The 13,138-nt window shown below is 36.7% G+C and overlaps 1 protein-coding gene across 1 annotated transcript; it reads left to right on the plus strand.

Annotated features, from left to right (window-relative positions):
* The first annotated feature begins 1,014 nt into the window (after positions 1–1,014).
* Positions 1,015–12,768, plus strand: LOC134636526 (uncharacterized). The gene is made up of 12 exons (XM_063486541.2): positions 1,015–1,069; positions 1,715–1,779; positions 3,555–3,843; positions 4,227–4,378; positions 5,423–5,702; positions 6,996–7,145; positions 9,538–9,576; positions 10,023–10,087; positions 10,308–10,593; positions 11,033–11,187; positions 11,397–11,676; positions 12,155–12,768. Exons 2-12 carry the CDS (start codon positions 1,716–1,718, stop codon positions 12,303–12,305), a joined length of 1,911 nt encoding a protein of 636 aa, XP_063342611.2. The 5' UTR covers positions 1,015–1,069; position 1,715; the 3' UTR covers positions 12,306–12,768.
* The last annotated feature ends 370 nt before the right edge of the window (positions 12,769–13,138 follow it).

The following is a 13,138-nucleotide window of genomic DNA, read 5'->3' on the forward strand; positions in this document are numbered from 1 at the left end:
GGGCACTAACAGGGTCAAAATGAGCCAAGAAAATTCTGACCCTACCATTCGTATCTCACACCAGGATCTGAGACTCATCAGAGCATACAACGTATTTCCAATCTTCTATTATCCAACTTTCATGAGTTGGTGCAAACTGCTGTAGTCCATCTGTTTTCAGGTTCAGTATGTTCTGCATTCGGAGATGCTATTCTGAATACCTTCAATGTAATGAGTGTATTTTTGAGTTACCGCTGCCTTTTTATCAGCCTAAAGCAGTCTGGCCATTTTTGTGTAATCTCTGGCATCAGCAAACCATTTTAATGCCTTGGATCCAACTTCTGCTCACTAGATATTTTCTTCCAGTACATTAGCAATTTCTGAAATAAGACCTGCCCAACTGGCACCAATAACCACACTGCATTAAAATCAGCTGCATTAGTAGATTTGTGAAAGAGTTTCTTAATTATAGTTACACATTTAATTGTCATTAGAGTTAAAAAGTACATGACACAGGACACATTCAGTTAAAGTACAAGAGAAGTACATAATGCACCACAGGAATATAAGCCTAATCGTTCCTGAAAGCCTACAAAAATGTTTTTTTAATGAGAAATTGATCTATGATGAATGATTCGATTAATGAGTATTTTTTTTTACTCATAGAGCTTTTGAAATTATCATTCCACTTATCTTTCAGATACAAGGACATTTCAAAATGGCCCCAACCCTTAAAGGAAAATTAAATTTTGTAAACGTCTGATTACATCTTGAGTAATAAGTTGGAGGATATTGCCAAATAACCAGAAAAAACATCAGTGATGTTGAGAACTGCTTTACTAATTTTTGAAAATGTAATTCACAAGTGAGGAAGTGAAACAAATGTGCATGGGCACAAACCAGTAGGAAATAATTGGATAGTTTTGAGGAGAATATGAATGTGGTTTCTGATGATTGGTTAGTTGTTGTTCAGCAGAGGCGGAGCTGCATATACATATAAAACACACACAAAAAACATCAGTAGTAGCACTTCTCTTTCACTGAATCATCAGTTTCCAGGAAGAAGCATCTGCTCAGTCTGGATACTCAAGTAACACATTTCATTTCTTTTCTTGAAACTGATTGTCTGTATTATGTTTCTGTATTTTCAGTTTAAATATAGAATTTCTTTTCTTTTTTGCTTAAAGCTCTTTTTTGTATCTTTCAACTTGTAGTTCATATTTTCAGTGTGTAATTTATGATTATCTTAAAATTCACATTCACAAAAAAGACAACTTGGATGTAAAAAATATATATATATAAACTAATTCAGAACTGAAGATCTGAAGAGTAGTAATCCTGTTCAAGGATCCTTTTGAAGCTTGAAAGCCACTTTTTTATTTATAGAGAATTCCAATGTTTTCAATGGTGAGATCAGTGCTTGCAGCTTTAAGTGAATGGGTGATGTATAGGCATATTGTTTGTAGTGGTTGTGGTCACATTAACATTTTTCCCACTGTCTTTCAAGTGTCTACCACACTGCATTTTACTTCTGACCAATAAAACACCAGTGCACATTTGTGTTTTTGCATAAATGTTTCTTTCACAAAGTTTCTTTTCCTACAATAACTTTGATCCTAGCTATTTCACCTTAAAGGTGGGGCTTAAATACTTTGACACAGGAACCAGTAATAAATCAAATTTGCAATAAAATATTGTTTACTAATAAAAATCCCATCTTTCTCAAATTCAACAGAATGATGAAACTGAATGCTTTCCTTCTGCTACTCCTCCTAGGAATAAGCTTGGTTTCCACTTATCGTAAGTGTGTGAGATATCTTAAATATAAAAACACCATGATTTAGTAAAAAAATACTAGGCAGAGTCATTTTTGAGCTTGTGTAATGTGTATACAGTAAAAATAAATTTTACTGAAAGGAGGTGGTTGCAAGTCAGTTGTGTTATAAAGATGATACTTTTTAATTTGCCATAAAATAAACAGATCACAACATGGAAATACACATTCCCAAAAATGTCTGCCACAGAAATAATGCAAATACAACAAACAAAACTCTTTTGTGTTCTTCTACAAATTCAGTTGCTTATAAGGCATTTTTACAAACTGTGCCTGTGTTGTTAGTGGATTAGTGGGCACATCAGATACCTGCTCTGAGCCTTCTAGTTTGTAAGGATGATGTACAAGTTGAGAACTGATGTCAGGAGTCAGTCTAGACTTGGGTTGGATTAAGAGCATCTGATTAGAGGATCTTAGTGCTTTTTTTGGTTATACAACTGGAGAAGTTCTGTTATATAGCTAGGTGGCATATTATTTAAAATTTTATAAGTGAGTAAAAGAATTTTAAAATCAATATGGATAGCAGATAGAGTGAAAGGAATGGTGAAGCAGGTGAACGTAGGCAGAAGAGGGATAATAAATATGCTAGACAAAGGATGCTGAATTGAGCTGCCAGGCCAGAGGAACTGAGGAGAACTACAGAGAGGATTCATGGATCCAATGATGGAGGACATGCAGAGAATTGCATGAGAGGAGGATGTTAGGAATAAGATGAGATCGAGGCAGATAATCCACTTTGGCAACGTCAACGTCTACTCTGGTGTTACCTCGTTATCATTTGGCCGCCTGTAACTCATCCAAAACACTGCAGCACGGCTCCTAACTGGAATGTATAAGCGAGATCACATATCTCCCATACTTGCATCATTACATTGGCTACCATTTAGTTTTTGAACTATTTTTACGATTTAAACACTTGTTTTTAAGACGCTGCATGGAGTAGCTCCTACATATCTCTCTGATCTTCTAACCTGGTATACTCCTGCAAGATCTTTGAGGTCTGCGGAACAAATGCTACTAGTTGTCCCAAGGTCCAGATTAAAACACAGAAGAGACCAGACATTTCTGGTGACTGCTCCTAAATTGTGGAACACTTTGCCTTTCATATCAGGACCTCCCCAACACTGGATACTTTAAAAACCCATCTAAACACCCATTTTTAGTCTCTGGCTTTAAATCAGTATGAGTCTGTTACTACAGTTTTTATTATCTTATATTTCTGTGATTCTATTCCCTTCTAACTTTATCCTATTTTATGTCTTCTGCTTTGACTATTGTACAGTACTTTGGTCAACAGATGTTGTTTTAAAAGTGCTATATAAATAAACTTGGACTTGAACAAAAGGAAGTTGCTAGTTAACTAGTGTGGGGCACCCCTGCAGCTGTAACACGAAATGCCTCCAGATTTTTTAATATAAATTTGGATTTTTGGAGCTGTGGTTTGCAGGGAAAAATTGGTTTTCTGCTTTCCTGGACTGAACTTTTCAAAGTCTTATTGCAGAATAAATTACAGTCTCCTAGAAGAAGTGACTTTATGAAGCATAATCAAAGCAACAACTTGCATTCACAACCTCTTTTATTTAGTGGCTTATGGAAAGCTATTTTTTAATGTGCAATACTCGCCATTTTAAAAACTCTCTTTGTTTGGATATTACTGTACTTTGTGTTTTGTCTGCTTAAATCTATTTAATTTTATTATGCATTGTATATTTTATATTCATTGTACATCTCTCATTTGCAGAAAATGTGGCCCTGCGTGGTAAATCAACTCAATCAACCCGTTTAACTGATAACCCCGTGTCAGCTGCCCACAACGCGATTGATGGAAATCGTAATTCTGAATTTTCGGTTGGGTCTTGCACACACACTAATGAACAGACGAACCCCTGGTGGAGAGTGGACCTGCTTCAGTCCTACATAATCACGTCTGTCACCATCTTCAACAGAGGAGACTGCTGTCAGCACAGACTCAGTGGGCTGGAGATCCACATAGGCAACTCTTTGAACAATGAAGGTTTAGAAAACCCAAAGTGTGTAAATATAAAGGAGAAACAAATCCTCAGCTATACTATGATTCTTTTTTCTTTAATTTTTGCATTTTTATGTTTGTAAGCATAAAAAAGTATTGTGGTGTTTACTTCTGCCTTTCTAAAGTAATTACTGGTAGCAGGGTTGGTTGCTGCAGGGCTGAATTTGTTAGCTGTCCATACTCGGACCACTGGCATGCTATATATATACTACAACAATCAATTTAATTATAGCACCCACAATGATTTAACTATTGTAAAAATGCATCCCAACTAAATTTATAGAGTAGTACAATATCTTGCTGCATTATTATCACGCTGACCATAAAATGTTCTGAAATCTGCTGCTGTGGTAAACTCTGTTTCTTTCTCATACTTTCTGTAAGGGTTGGTACAATTTCTGAAGGTCGTACAGGTGAATCCAAATTGACTTTCACCAATCGGGTGGAGGGACGTTATGTAACATTGACTCTGCCTGGTTCAAATAGGATCCTCACACTCTGCGAAGTTGAAGTCTATGGATACCCTGCTCCAACCGGTGAGAATTTGTGCCACTACATATAATGATATGGAAAAGTATTTGCCCCCTTCCTGATTTCTTGGGGGGGGGTGTATTGGTCACACTTAAATGTTTCAGATCAGCAAACAAATTTGAATACTGGACAAAGATTACCAAGAGCATTTTGGGATAACTGGATATGACGAACCTTCGCCTACTCTTCTTTGCTGAATTTTTCAGTCATGTTGGAGGGTTTTCAAGCATGAGGGGCATGTTGAAGGTCATTTTCCAAAGCATCTCAAACTGATTTAAGTTTAGACTAGGCCACTCAAAAACCTTCCATTGTTTTCTATTAAAAAGTGGACTTGTAGTGGTGGTGGTGGTGTGTTTCAAATCATTGTTCTGTAGCATAACCCAATTGTGCTTGAGCTCCATGGCATTAACTGATGTCCAGGCATTCTTCTTCAGGATTTTCTGGAAGAAAGCAGAATTTATGGCTCCACCAATTACAGCAAGTCTTGGGGATCATCAAGATATTTTTTTGGCAAACGTGAGATGAACTTTTGTGTTTTGTTTAGTCAGGTGTGGTTTTCACCTCTGAAGTCTCCCATGGATGCCATTTTTGCCCAGTCTCTTTCTTATTGTTGAACACTGACCTTAGCTGAAGTAAGTGAGGCCTGCAGTTCTGTAGCTGTTTTGTTTAGATCTTTTATGACCTCCTGGATGAATCTGCGATGAGCTCCTAGAGTAATTTGATGGTTCACTGTTCCAGGTTTTCTCTGTTTGTGGATGATGAACCAGGGTTTGAAGGAGTCTCGTTGCCTTACATATTATTTTGTAACCCAATTAGGGTTACATTGCCTACCTTGTTACAAGCTGTGGTATAAACCACAAAGTTTCAGGCTGATAAGCGGTGCTGCTGCAATAAAGGTTTAATCAAAATCTATTAATGCAAACTACAAAATTAGGGAAAAAATCTTTAATTTTGTTTTGTTGCACATGTACCGCAGCGCTTCGAGCTTATAATTGTGACTTAACAAACATGACAAACATCATACTCTTTTAAATTTGTTCTTTTTGCAGATGAGAATCTTGCACTCCAAGGAAAAGCCACACAGTCGTCAAGATATTCATTTGGCATTGCATATAATGCCATAGATGGAAATCGTAACAGCAAATGGGAAGAGGCTTCCTGCACTCTCACAAAAAAATCAATGAGTCCGTGGTGGCGACTTGATCTGCTCAAAACACATAAAGTGTTTTCTGTTAGAATCGTTAATCAAGATTCTCACCCAGAACGACTCAATGGAGCCGAAATCCGCATTGGAGAATCTCTTGAAAACGATGGCAACAATAATCCCAGGTACTTCACATTTCATCATGGCATGTCTTAACAGCTTATACTCTTCTTCTTTCGACTGCTCCCTTTATTGGTCACAGCAGTCAGTGTTGGGAAGGTTACTTTTAAAATGTATTCCACTACAGATTACAGAATACATGCCCCAAAATGTAATTTGTGACGTATTCCGTAACTTATCCTGCAAGTTACTCAATGTGAGTATTGTATTCTGAATATTTTGGATTACTTAATATATTGTCATGCTTTTTACAACTACATGAATATCCTATTACTCTGTGATTTATTACTAATACTGAAGGCTGTTCGCCACCAAGCTAACATTGTTAGCTGGCGTTAGCTGAGGTTAGACTGAGGTTAGACATAGACTGCTTTCAGAACTGAACATGATTATTTACAGCTAGCAGGTTGTTAATGCTATCCATCAAGTCTAACAACCTGCAGTCTATGAACTAACTAACCTGTTGAGAGCAGCTTGGTTCTTGGCAAACAGAGTTTGCATCGCCCATCCCTTTCTTCTTTAAATCTGAAGTGGTGTCAGAATTTCCACATAAGATATGCATTTCTGCTCGTTCATAATTAGTGATAATTGGTGATGCAGACAGGACAAACTGAATGAAATGGTGACACCTCCCCATCCTTACTTTTTACTTTTTATCAGGTTTTAATTGGAAGCATACTAATACGCTGAGGAAAATGGGTAATCAGGTAGAAAGTCATTACTAGTCATGATTATAATTGTCATGGTGAGTTTATTATTGTATAGATGTTAGCATTTATCCTCACATAATCAACAGTGAGGCTACGGCATAATTCAGGTGTTCAATGAGATTAAAGTGAGAAATTAAAGACTGGGGGAAAAAAACTCACACAATACAGATTTACAAGAAAAACTGATATTCTGTCAGGTTGTATAGTCATGAATTTACAAGAAAAAATAATAAAAACACCATCTAGTTTTCATTTTAACAGCATATAGTCATGGTGAAAGCCAACGTTTCAATTAATGAAATTATAATAGTGTATGCAGAAGTAATTGAAATAATTCAAGTCAGAGTCAAATGGAAGAGTTGGATCTGAGTGTGCATTAACTATGGCAAACACTCTGAGTGTACATTCATTGTGTGTGTGTTTATCTGACATGCCTGAGATTTGACTCAGTGACTTGATGTGAACTTTTAGGGTCCATTATGAATGTTATATTTGAAACTGAGGCTGAGAGTTGAGTTGTTAAATTCAATGGACAAATCAAGTGTTCTGATCAGAATTAACCAGATCATGTTCTGTTTCTTCTGCCAGGTGTGCCGTGATCACAGGTATTGCAGGAGGTGCTGTTGCTGATTTCAAGTGCAATGGGACAGAGGGCCGCTACATTAATATCGTCATTCCTAAGAGAAATGAGTTCCTAAGTCTGTGTGAGGTCGAAGTGTATGGCTCGAGACTAGATTAATGCTAAAGCAGCTAAATTTCTCTCTTAAACAAACAGATAAAAAACAAATCAAAGCTTTAATATAATCATGAAAAACAATTGCATCTAATTAAAAAAGAGCCATAATTTGAACTTCTTTGTTATCCACGATACAGTGTTCAGTGATTGTAACATTTTACCAAAGAGTCCTGCAAGCACATCAGCTTTAATAGTACTACTTAGCACATATACACAGATAACACTGTATATTTAAAAATGTTCCCATTACTCTTTAGTTAAAACAGCATTTTGTGACAACAATGAAAAGCAAACTTCAGCCTGCTTATGATGTATTTATTGTCACATGTTGCAATAATAATGTCACAATGTATATATTTGTTAAGAATGTGTTTACTGACCTTGTGAACTGTGTAAACTTCACTGAACTGTGTCAGGTTATTTTCTGTCAGAGAAAGGAGAACTGATGAAAGAACTTGGCACGTCTTAGTTCTGACTGAACTGTACTGTAGAATTTACAGTAATGTGAAAAAAAGTATAAGAAAAATTGCTTTCCAATTTTTCTTGACAACTAAACATTTGATACCATTTAAAACAGTGTCTTTTAATAAATTTGGTATGAATAAACAACATCACAAGTGAATTTATTTGGTTAATATTAATTTTTTTCTATTCTGCAAAAAATATAAATACATTTAATATTCTTCTCTGTAAAAACTAAGTACATATTTAGTCTTAGGAACTAGTACGCCTCTGTTTAAGCGAATCACTACATCACTGCCGTAGGATAGCTGTCATTTGAATTGTTTCTGTAGTTGTTTTGATTGTTGGTGAAATTACTGAATGCACAATAGATGTAACTCTGTCACTGTCAAATTGATATGATGTGATTATATGATGTTCATAATGTGTATCACCTGGCTGAGATCAGACACACACACACACACACACACACACACACACACACACACACATGTGTGTATTTATATCCTTGTGGGGACATCTCATTGACACAATGCTTTCCCTAGCCGCTTACCCTAACCCTAACCATCAAAAATGAATGCCTAACCCTGACCCTGACCCTAAACCTAACCATAACCTAATTGTAACCCTGACACTAAAACCACATTTTGAGTCTCAAAAATGCCTTCAAACTCGTGGGGACCGGGATTTTGGTCCCCACGAGGGCTGATTGTCCCCACAAGTATAGTAAACTACCAATTTTTGGTCCCCATGAAGATGTTAATACCCGTCCACACACACACACACACACACACACACACACACACACACACACACACACACAGATATATATATAAATATAATAGTATCAATAAATCACAAGCTGAATATTTATCTGTTTTCAGACACCAAAATACAGAAGTCACTGAGTATTTGTAATATGTAATTTGTTAATATTGTATATTAACACCCAGGCAAGTAAAAAAGTACCACTGAGCAGTTTTACTTGATTTGTTCATATTTGGTAACACTACACACATTAAGGCCCAAGGTACATTCAGAGGTTTGCTATGACTAGCAGCATCAATGGTGGATGGGGGTGGATGGGTTTAGGATTTCAGAAAAAGTTCCTTTCTACAGCTTGTATCTTGTTCTTTTGGTCACTATGCAAAGTTGATAGTCCCAGGTGAGGTTAGAATTAAACTAGCCACAAAACACTTTCACCTTCTTGCTCAGCTTTCTCTTCACCTTGAGAGAAGCCACAGCTCCGATCTGTCTGTATATCAATTAACTTGCTTTGAAACCCAGGAAAGGTGAACTCCACACTGTCAAAAAAGAAATATGTGTCATTTTAGGGAGCATACAACAAATACTTTTTGTTAGGATGTATAATGTGTTCAGGAGATGAGAGTTAATTCAAATAATTACTTATTTTTTTCATTTCATTCAGTTATACTAATCTGGTTTATAGATTTTTCTTCAGCATGCTGAAAATGGACCTCTTCAAGCCCATTTGAATATAAAATAATGTGACATATGAGAAAGGATTATATTAATCAATATTGTTCACTTACAACATTTATTAATCAATTTAAGGTTAAACAAACAAACAAAAAAGAACTGAAAAGAAAATGTGCTTATCTTCCAAAAACAGTTCAAAGTAATCCCACACTTTTGAGCAATAGTGCATGATTAAATCTTGAGTAATAACTGCAAACAGGATATTGCAAAATAACCAGGAAAACATCTGTGTTCTGGCACGCTGGCTGGAAATGTAATTCACAAGTATGGAAGTGAAACTGATGTGCATGGGGCACAAACCAGTGGGAAGTAATTGGACAGTGTTGAGAAGGAATATGATATATTTTCTGCTGAGGTAAAGGCAGAAATGCATACAAAAAACAAAAGATAAAAGAAATATCATCAGAAGCAGCTTTTCTGATTCACTGACAGTCCCAGGGGAAACAGTATCTGCTTTGTTCGGATCTTCAGGTAAGACTTTTTATTTCTTGAAAAAAAATCTTGATACAAACTTTTCTTGACCTCAGTGTGCAGCTTTCTCTTTTCTCAAAGTCTGAATATACAATGTAGACTATTACATCACCAATTTACAGCTGTGAACTTTTCTTTTTCTATTTTGAATTTCTGGTTAAACTTTTTTTGTTGTCAATTGCTTTTAGAGGCCAATCTATTTAAAAAAGAATCGAAGCTTACATCGACAGTTTATTCACGGCCACATATTTTTTGGATGCTTTCAACCATCCAATTGTGACTGGAGAATGCAGAGATATTTAGTAGTAGCAGCGCTCACAGAAAAATGCTATTTAGGTTGTTTTATTTAAAGATTGTCACGCGTGTTTTTGCACAAAAGCTTCTCTTAACTGGTGTTGAAAACATAAAATACCTAACAGTTTATTTTCTGTTTCTTTTGAAACCAGAATGATGAAACGGAGTGTTTTCATTTTGCTGCTCCTCCTGAGGACGACTTTGGCTTCTACTTATCGTAAGTGTGATGTTAGAGTCAGTGTGAGATGTGTGTCAGTTATGATTTCGTGATTTTTTTGTTATGACATCCCCGCCTCTCACCCTATGGTAGCTGGGATAGTCTGCCCCCCCCCCCCCCCCCCCCCCCCCCCCCCATACACCCACAAAGCCAAGTCGTTTTGTTTTTGTTGTTGTTTTCATTTGATCTTTTTTATACATTGTCATGGTCTAATTCACAGAAAATCTGGCTACGCGTGGTAAAGCAACTCAGTCAACCTGTTACCCGCATGCTAGGGCATCTGCCCTCAATGCGATCGATGGAAACCGTAATTCTGACTTTATGGCGGGGTCGTGCACACACACTAATGAACAGACCAATCCCTGGTGGAAAGTGGACCTGCTTCAGTCCTACGTCATCACTTCCATCACCGTCACTAACAGAGGAGACTGCTGTCATGAAAGGCTCAACGGGCTGGAGATCCACACTGGCAACTCTTTGGTCAATGACGGTTTAGATAACCCAATGTAAATATAAACAAATATGTAATTATCAGCAATATTGTCATTCTTTTGTTTTTCTTTTGCTCTTTCCTCGGCATTTTTCTGATCTTATCTCTGCAATATTTGGTTATTTGGGGTTTTTTCTTTTAAAGATATAAGAAGATAGTCTGCTTATTTATAGCCAACAACACAAAATGGCAAGCAAACAAAAAACAGCAATCTTTATATTTATAGGGGTTTTTTTGTATATGAATTTGTACATATATGGAAAATGTCTGTTACAGATAGTTAAAGGCACAAATAATACTATAAAAATACATCCCAACTTGATTCATGGGGTAAAAAAATCCAATATACTTTTGAGTAGACCTGGATTTGTTGCATTGTTTGCATTACCATGCTGGAAATTAAATGTTCTGACCTCTGCTGCTGTAAACTATTTAACTCTCACATTTTCTGTTAGGGTTGGTAGAATTTCTCGAATTCGTTTGGGCAAATCCTTCGATCTGACCTTTACCAATCGTGTGGAGGGACAGTATGTAACTTTGACTCTGCCCGGTTCACGAAGGATCCTCACACTCTGCGAAGTGGAAGTCTATGGATACCCTGCTCCAACTGGTGAGAATATGAGCTATTATATCATTTAATGTGGACAGTAATCAATATATCAGCAAGCTGTGGTATAAACTCAAAATCGTAGGTTGATAAGAGTTAATATCACTTTTTTTTCACTTGACACTGAAAAAAAAATCAACTTTTCGCTTTATCATAATTTGCTACACGCAACAAACATCACAGTTACTCTTTTAAATTTGTTCTTTTTGCAGAGGAGAATCTTGCACTCCAAGGAAAAGCCACACAATCCTCACTGTATGCATTTGGCAACGCATTTAATGCCATAGATGGAAATCGTAACAGCAAATGGGAAGATGCCTCCTGCACTCTCACACGAAAATCAATGAGCCCCTGGTGGCGACTTGATCTGCTCAAAACACATAAAGTGTTTTCTATTAATATAGTAAATCAAGATTCTCTTCCAGAACGACTCAATGGAGCCGAGATTCGCATTGGCGATTCCCTTCACAACAACGGGAATAACAACTCCAGGTAGCCCGTTTTAGCTATGCCCGTGCTGCATTTCAACACATCTTACAGCTACTGCACTCTTATTGCTGACAAAAGTAATTCATGCACTTATTGAATTAACCCCTAGATGCATAAGTGGGTCAAAAATGACCCGCATTCATTTCCTAATAAATTTCATGGGAACGTTTGATTCTTATAAACTGTGACTGTAAGGAATATATATTTTTTGGACCACAAACAGTGTCACTCCTTATGAAGATTACTTTGCACAGCGAGTACTAACAGACAGCATTAATTCAGCATTCAGACAGCGATTCAACCCCTGTGATGTGTCACTGACAAGCAGCTTGTGCCATGTGTACATGGCATACATTGGAGTAGTCTACAATGTGATGCGATTTGTTATTCTTTAATGGATAGCCCTTGCCCACTGAACTCTGCGGACAAATAATTTGTCCTGACTGGGATTAAAAAATTAAATTTCTGTTTCCTCTGATAGGTGTGCTGTGATCACAAGCATCGCTGGAGATGTTGTTGCTAAGTTCACATGCAATGGAACGGAAGGCCGCTATGTTAATATTGTCATTCCCAACAGAGAAGAGTTCCTGAGTCTGTGTGAGGTCGAAGTGTACGGCTCTAGGCTGGATTAAGAAAACAGAAAAACAAACAAGAAGCTTGCACACTGCAGAAGTTTAATTAGGTATTTATTGCATCTTGCGTAGATCAAAACAGTAGATTAATAAATAGAACATTGATTAGTCACTTATGGATCATACATTATAAAAGTATTTGGAAACTTAGAAGAACAAATGTATGCTAGATTAGAACTGTTACAGTAAAATAATTGCTTTGATTCTATGTAAAACATGTTTGTTGTTTGTGTCTTCTGACTGTTGATTCAAGTAAAACAATGTGATATTCTAGTATGTGACATTAGTGTGTAATTACAGTACATTTGATTTTTCGACATCTCAATTCTCTTCTCTGCTTTTTGTTGGATGTTTTGGTTGTTTTTTTCGAAGTTTCATCATAAGCATTTCATGTGCTGTAACAATCTCTGCTCCAAGAAAAGTCTGAATTTAATCACTGCAAAAATTACATTGTTTTAAAATTCTTGTTGTACTGTCTAATTTTATCAGCTTTAGTCTTGAGTGTGACCCTTTTTTTATGCTGAAATTTCAATGCGGATCATCTAGAATGAGATTACCATACTGGGCCCAGGTTAACAACCACCACATCCAGTGCTGTTGGCCAACAGAGTTGCAGTGGAAACTTGGTAGTGTTGACCAAAGACAAAAGACAAAAGTAAGAAGAACGATGGAAGATGTTTTTGCAGAAAGTGAGTGAGAAGGAAAGGTAGGAGTGTGGGGGTGAGAACAGAGACTTTAAAATACAGGAAGATGGAAAGAGCTGGCTGATAGATGACATAACTGTAGATGTATGGAGGTATGGAGATGGACAGTGGACTTTTTAAACAACTTTA

The sequence above is a fragment of the Pelmatolapia mariae genome, linkage group LG10_11, assembly GCF_036321145.2.
Source record: "Pelmatolapia mariae isolate MD_Pm_ZW linkage group LG10_11, Pm_UMD_F_2, whole genome shotgun sequence".
Taxonomy (NCBI): domain Eukaryota; kingdom Metazoa; phylum Chordata; class Actinopteri; order Cichliformes; family Cichlidae; genus Pelmatolapia; species Pelmatolapia mariae.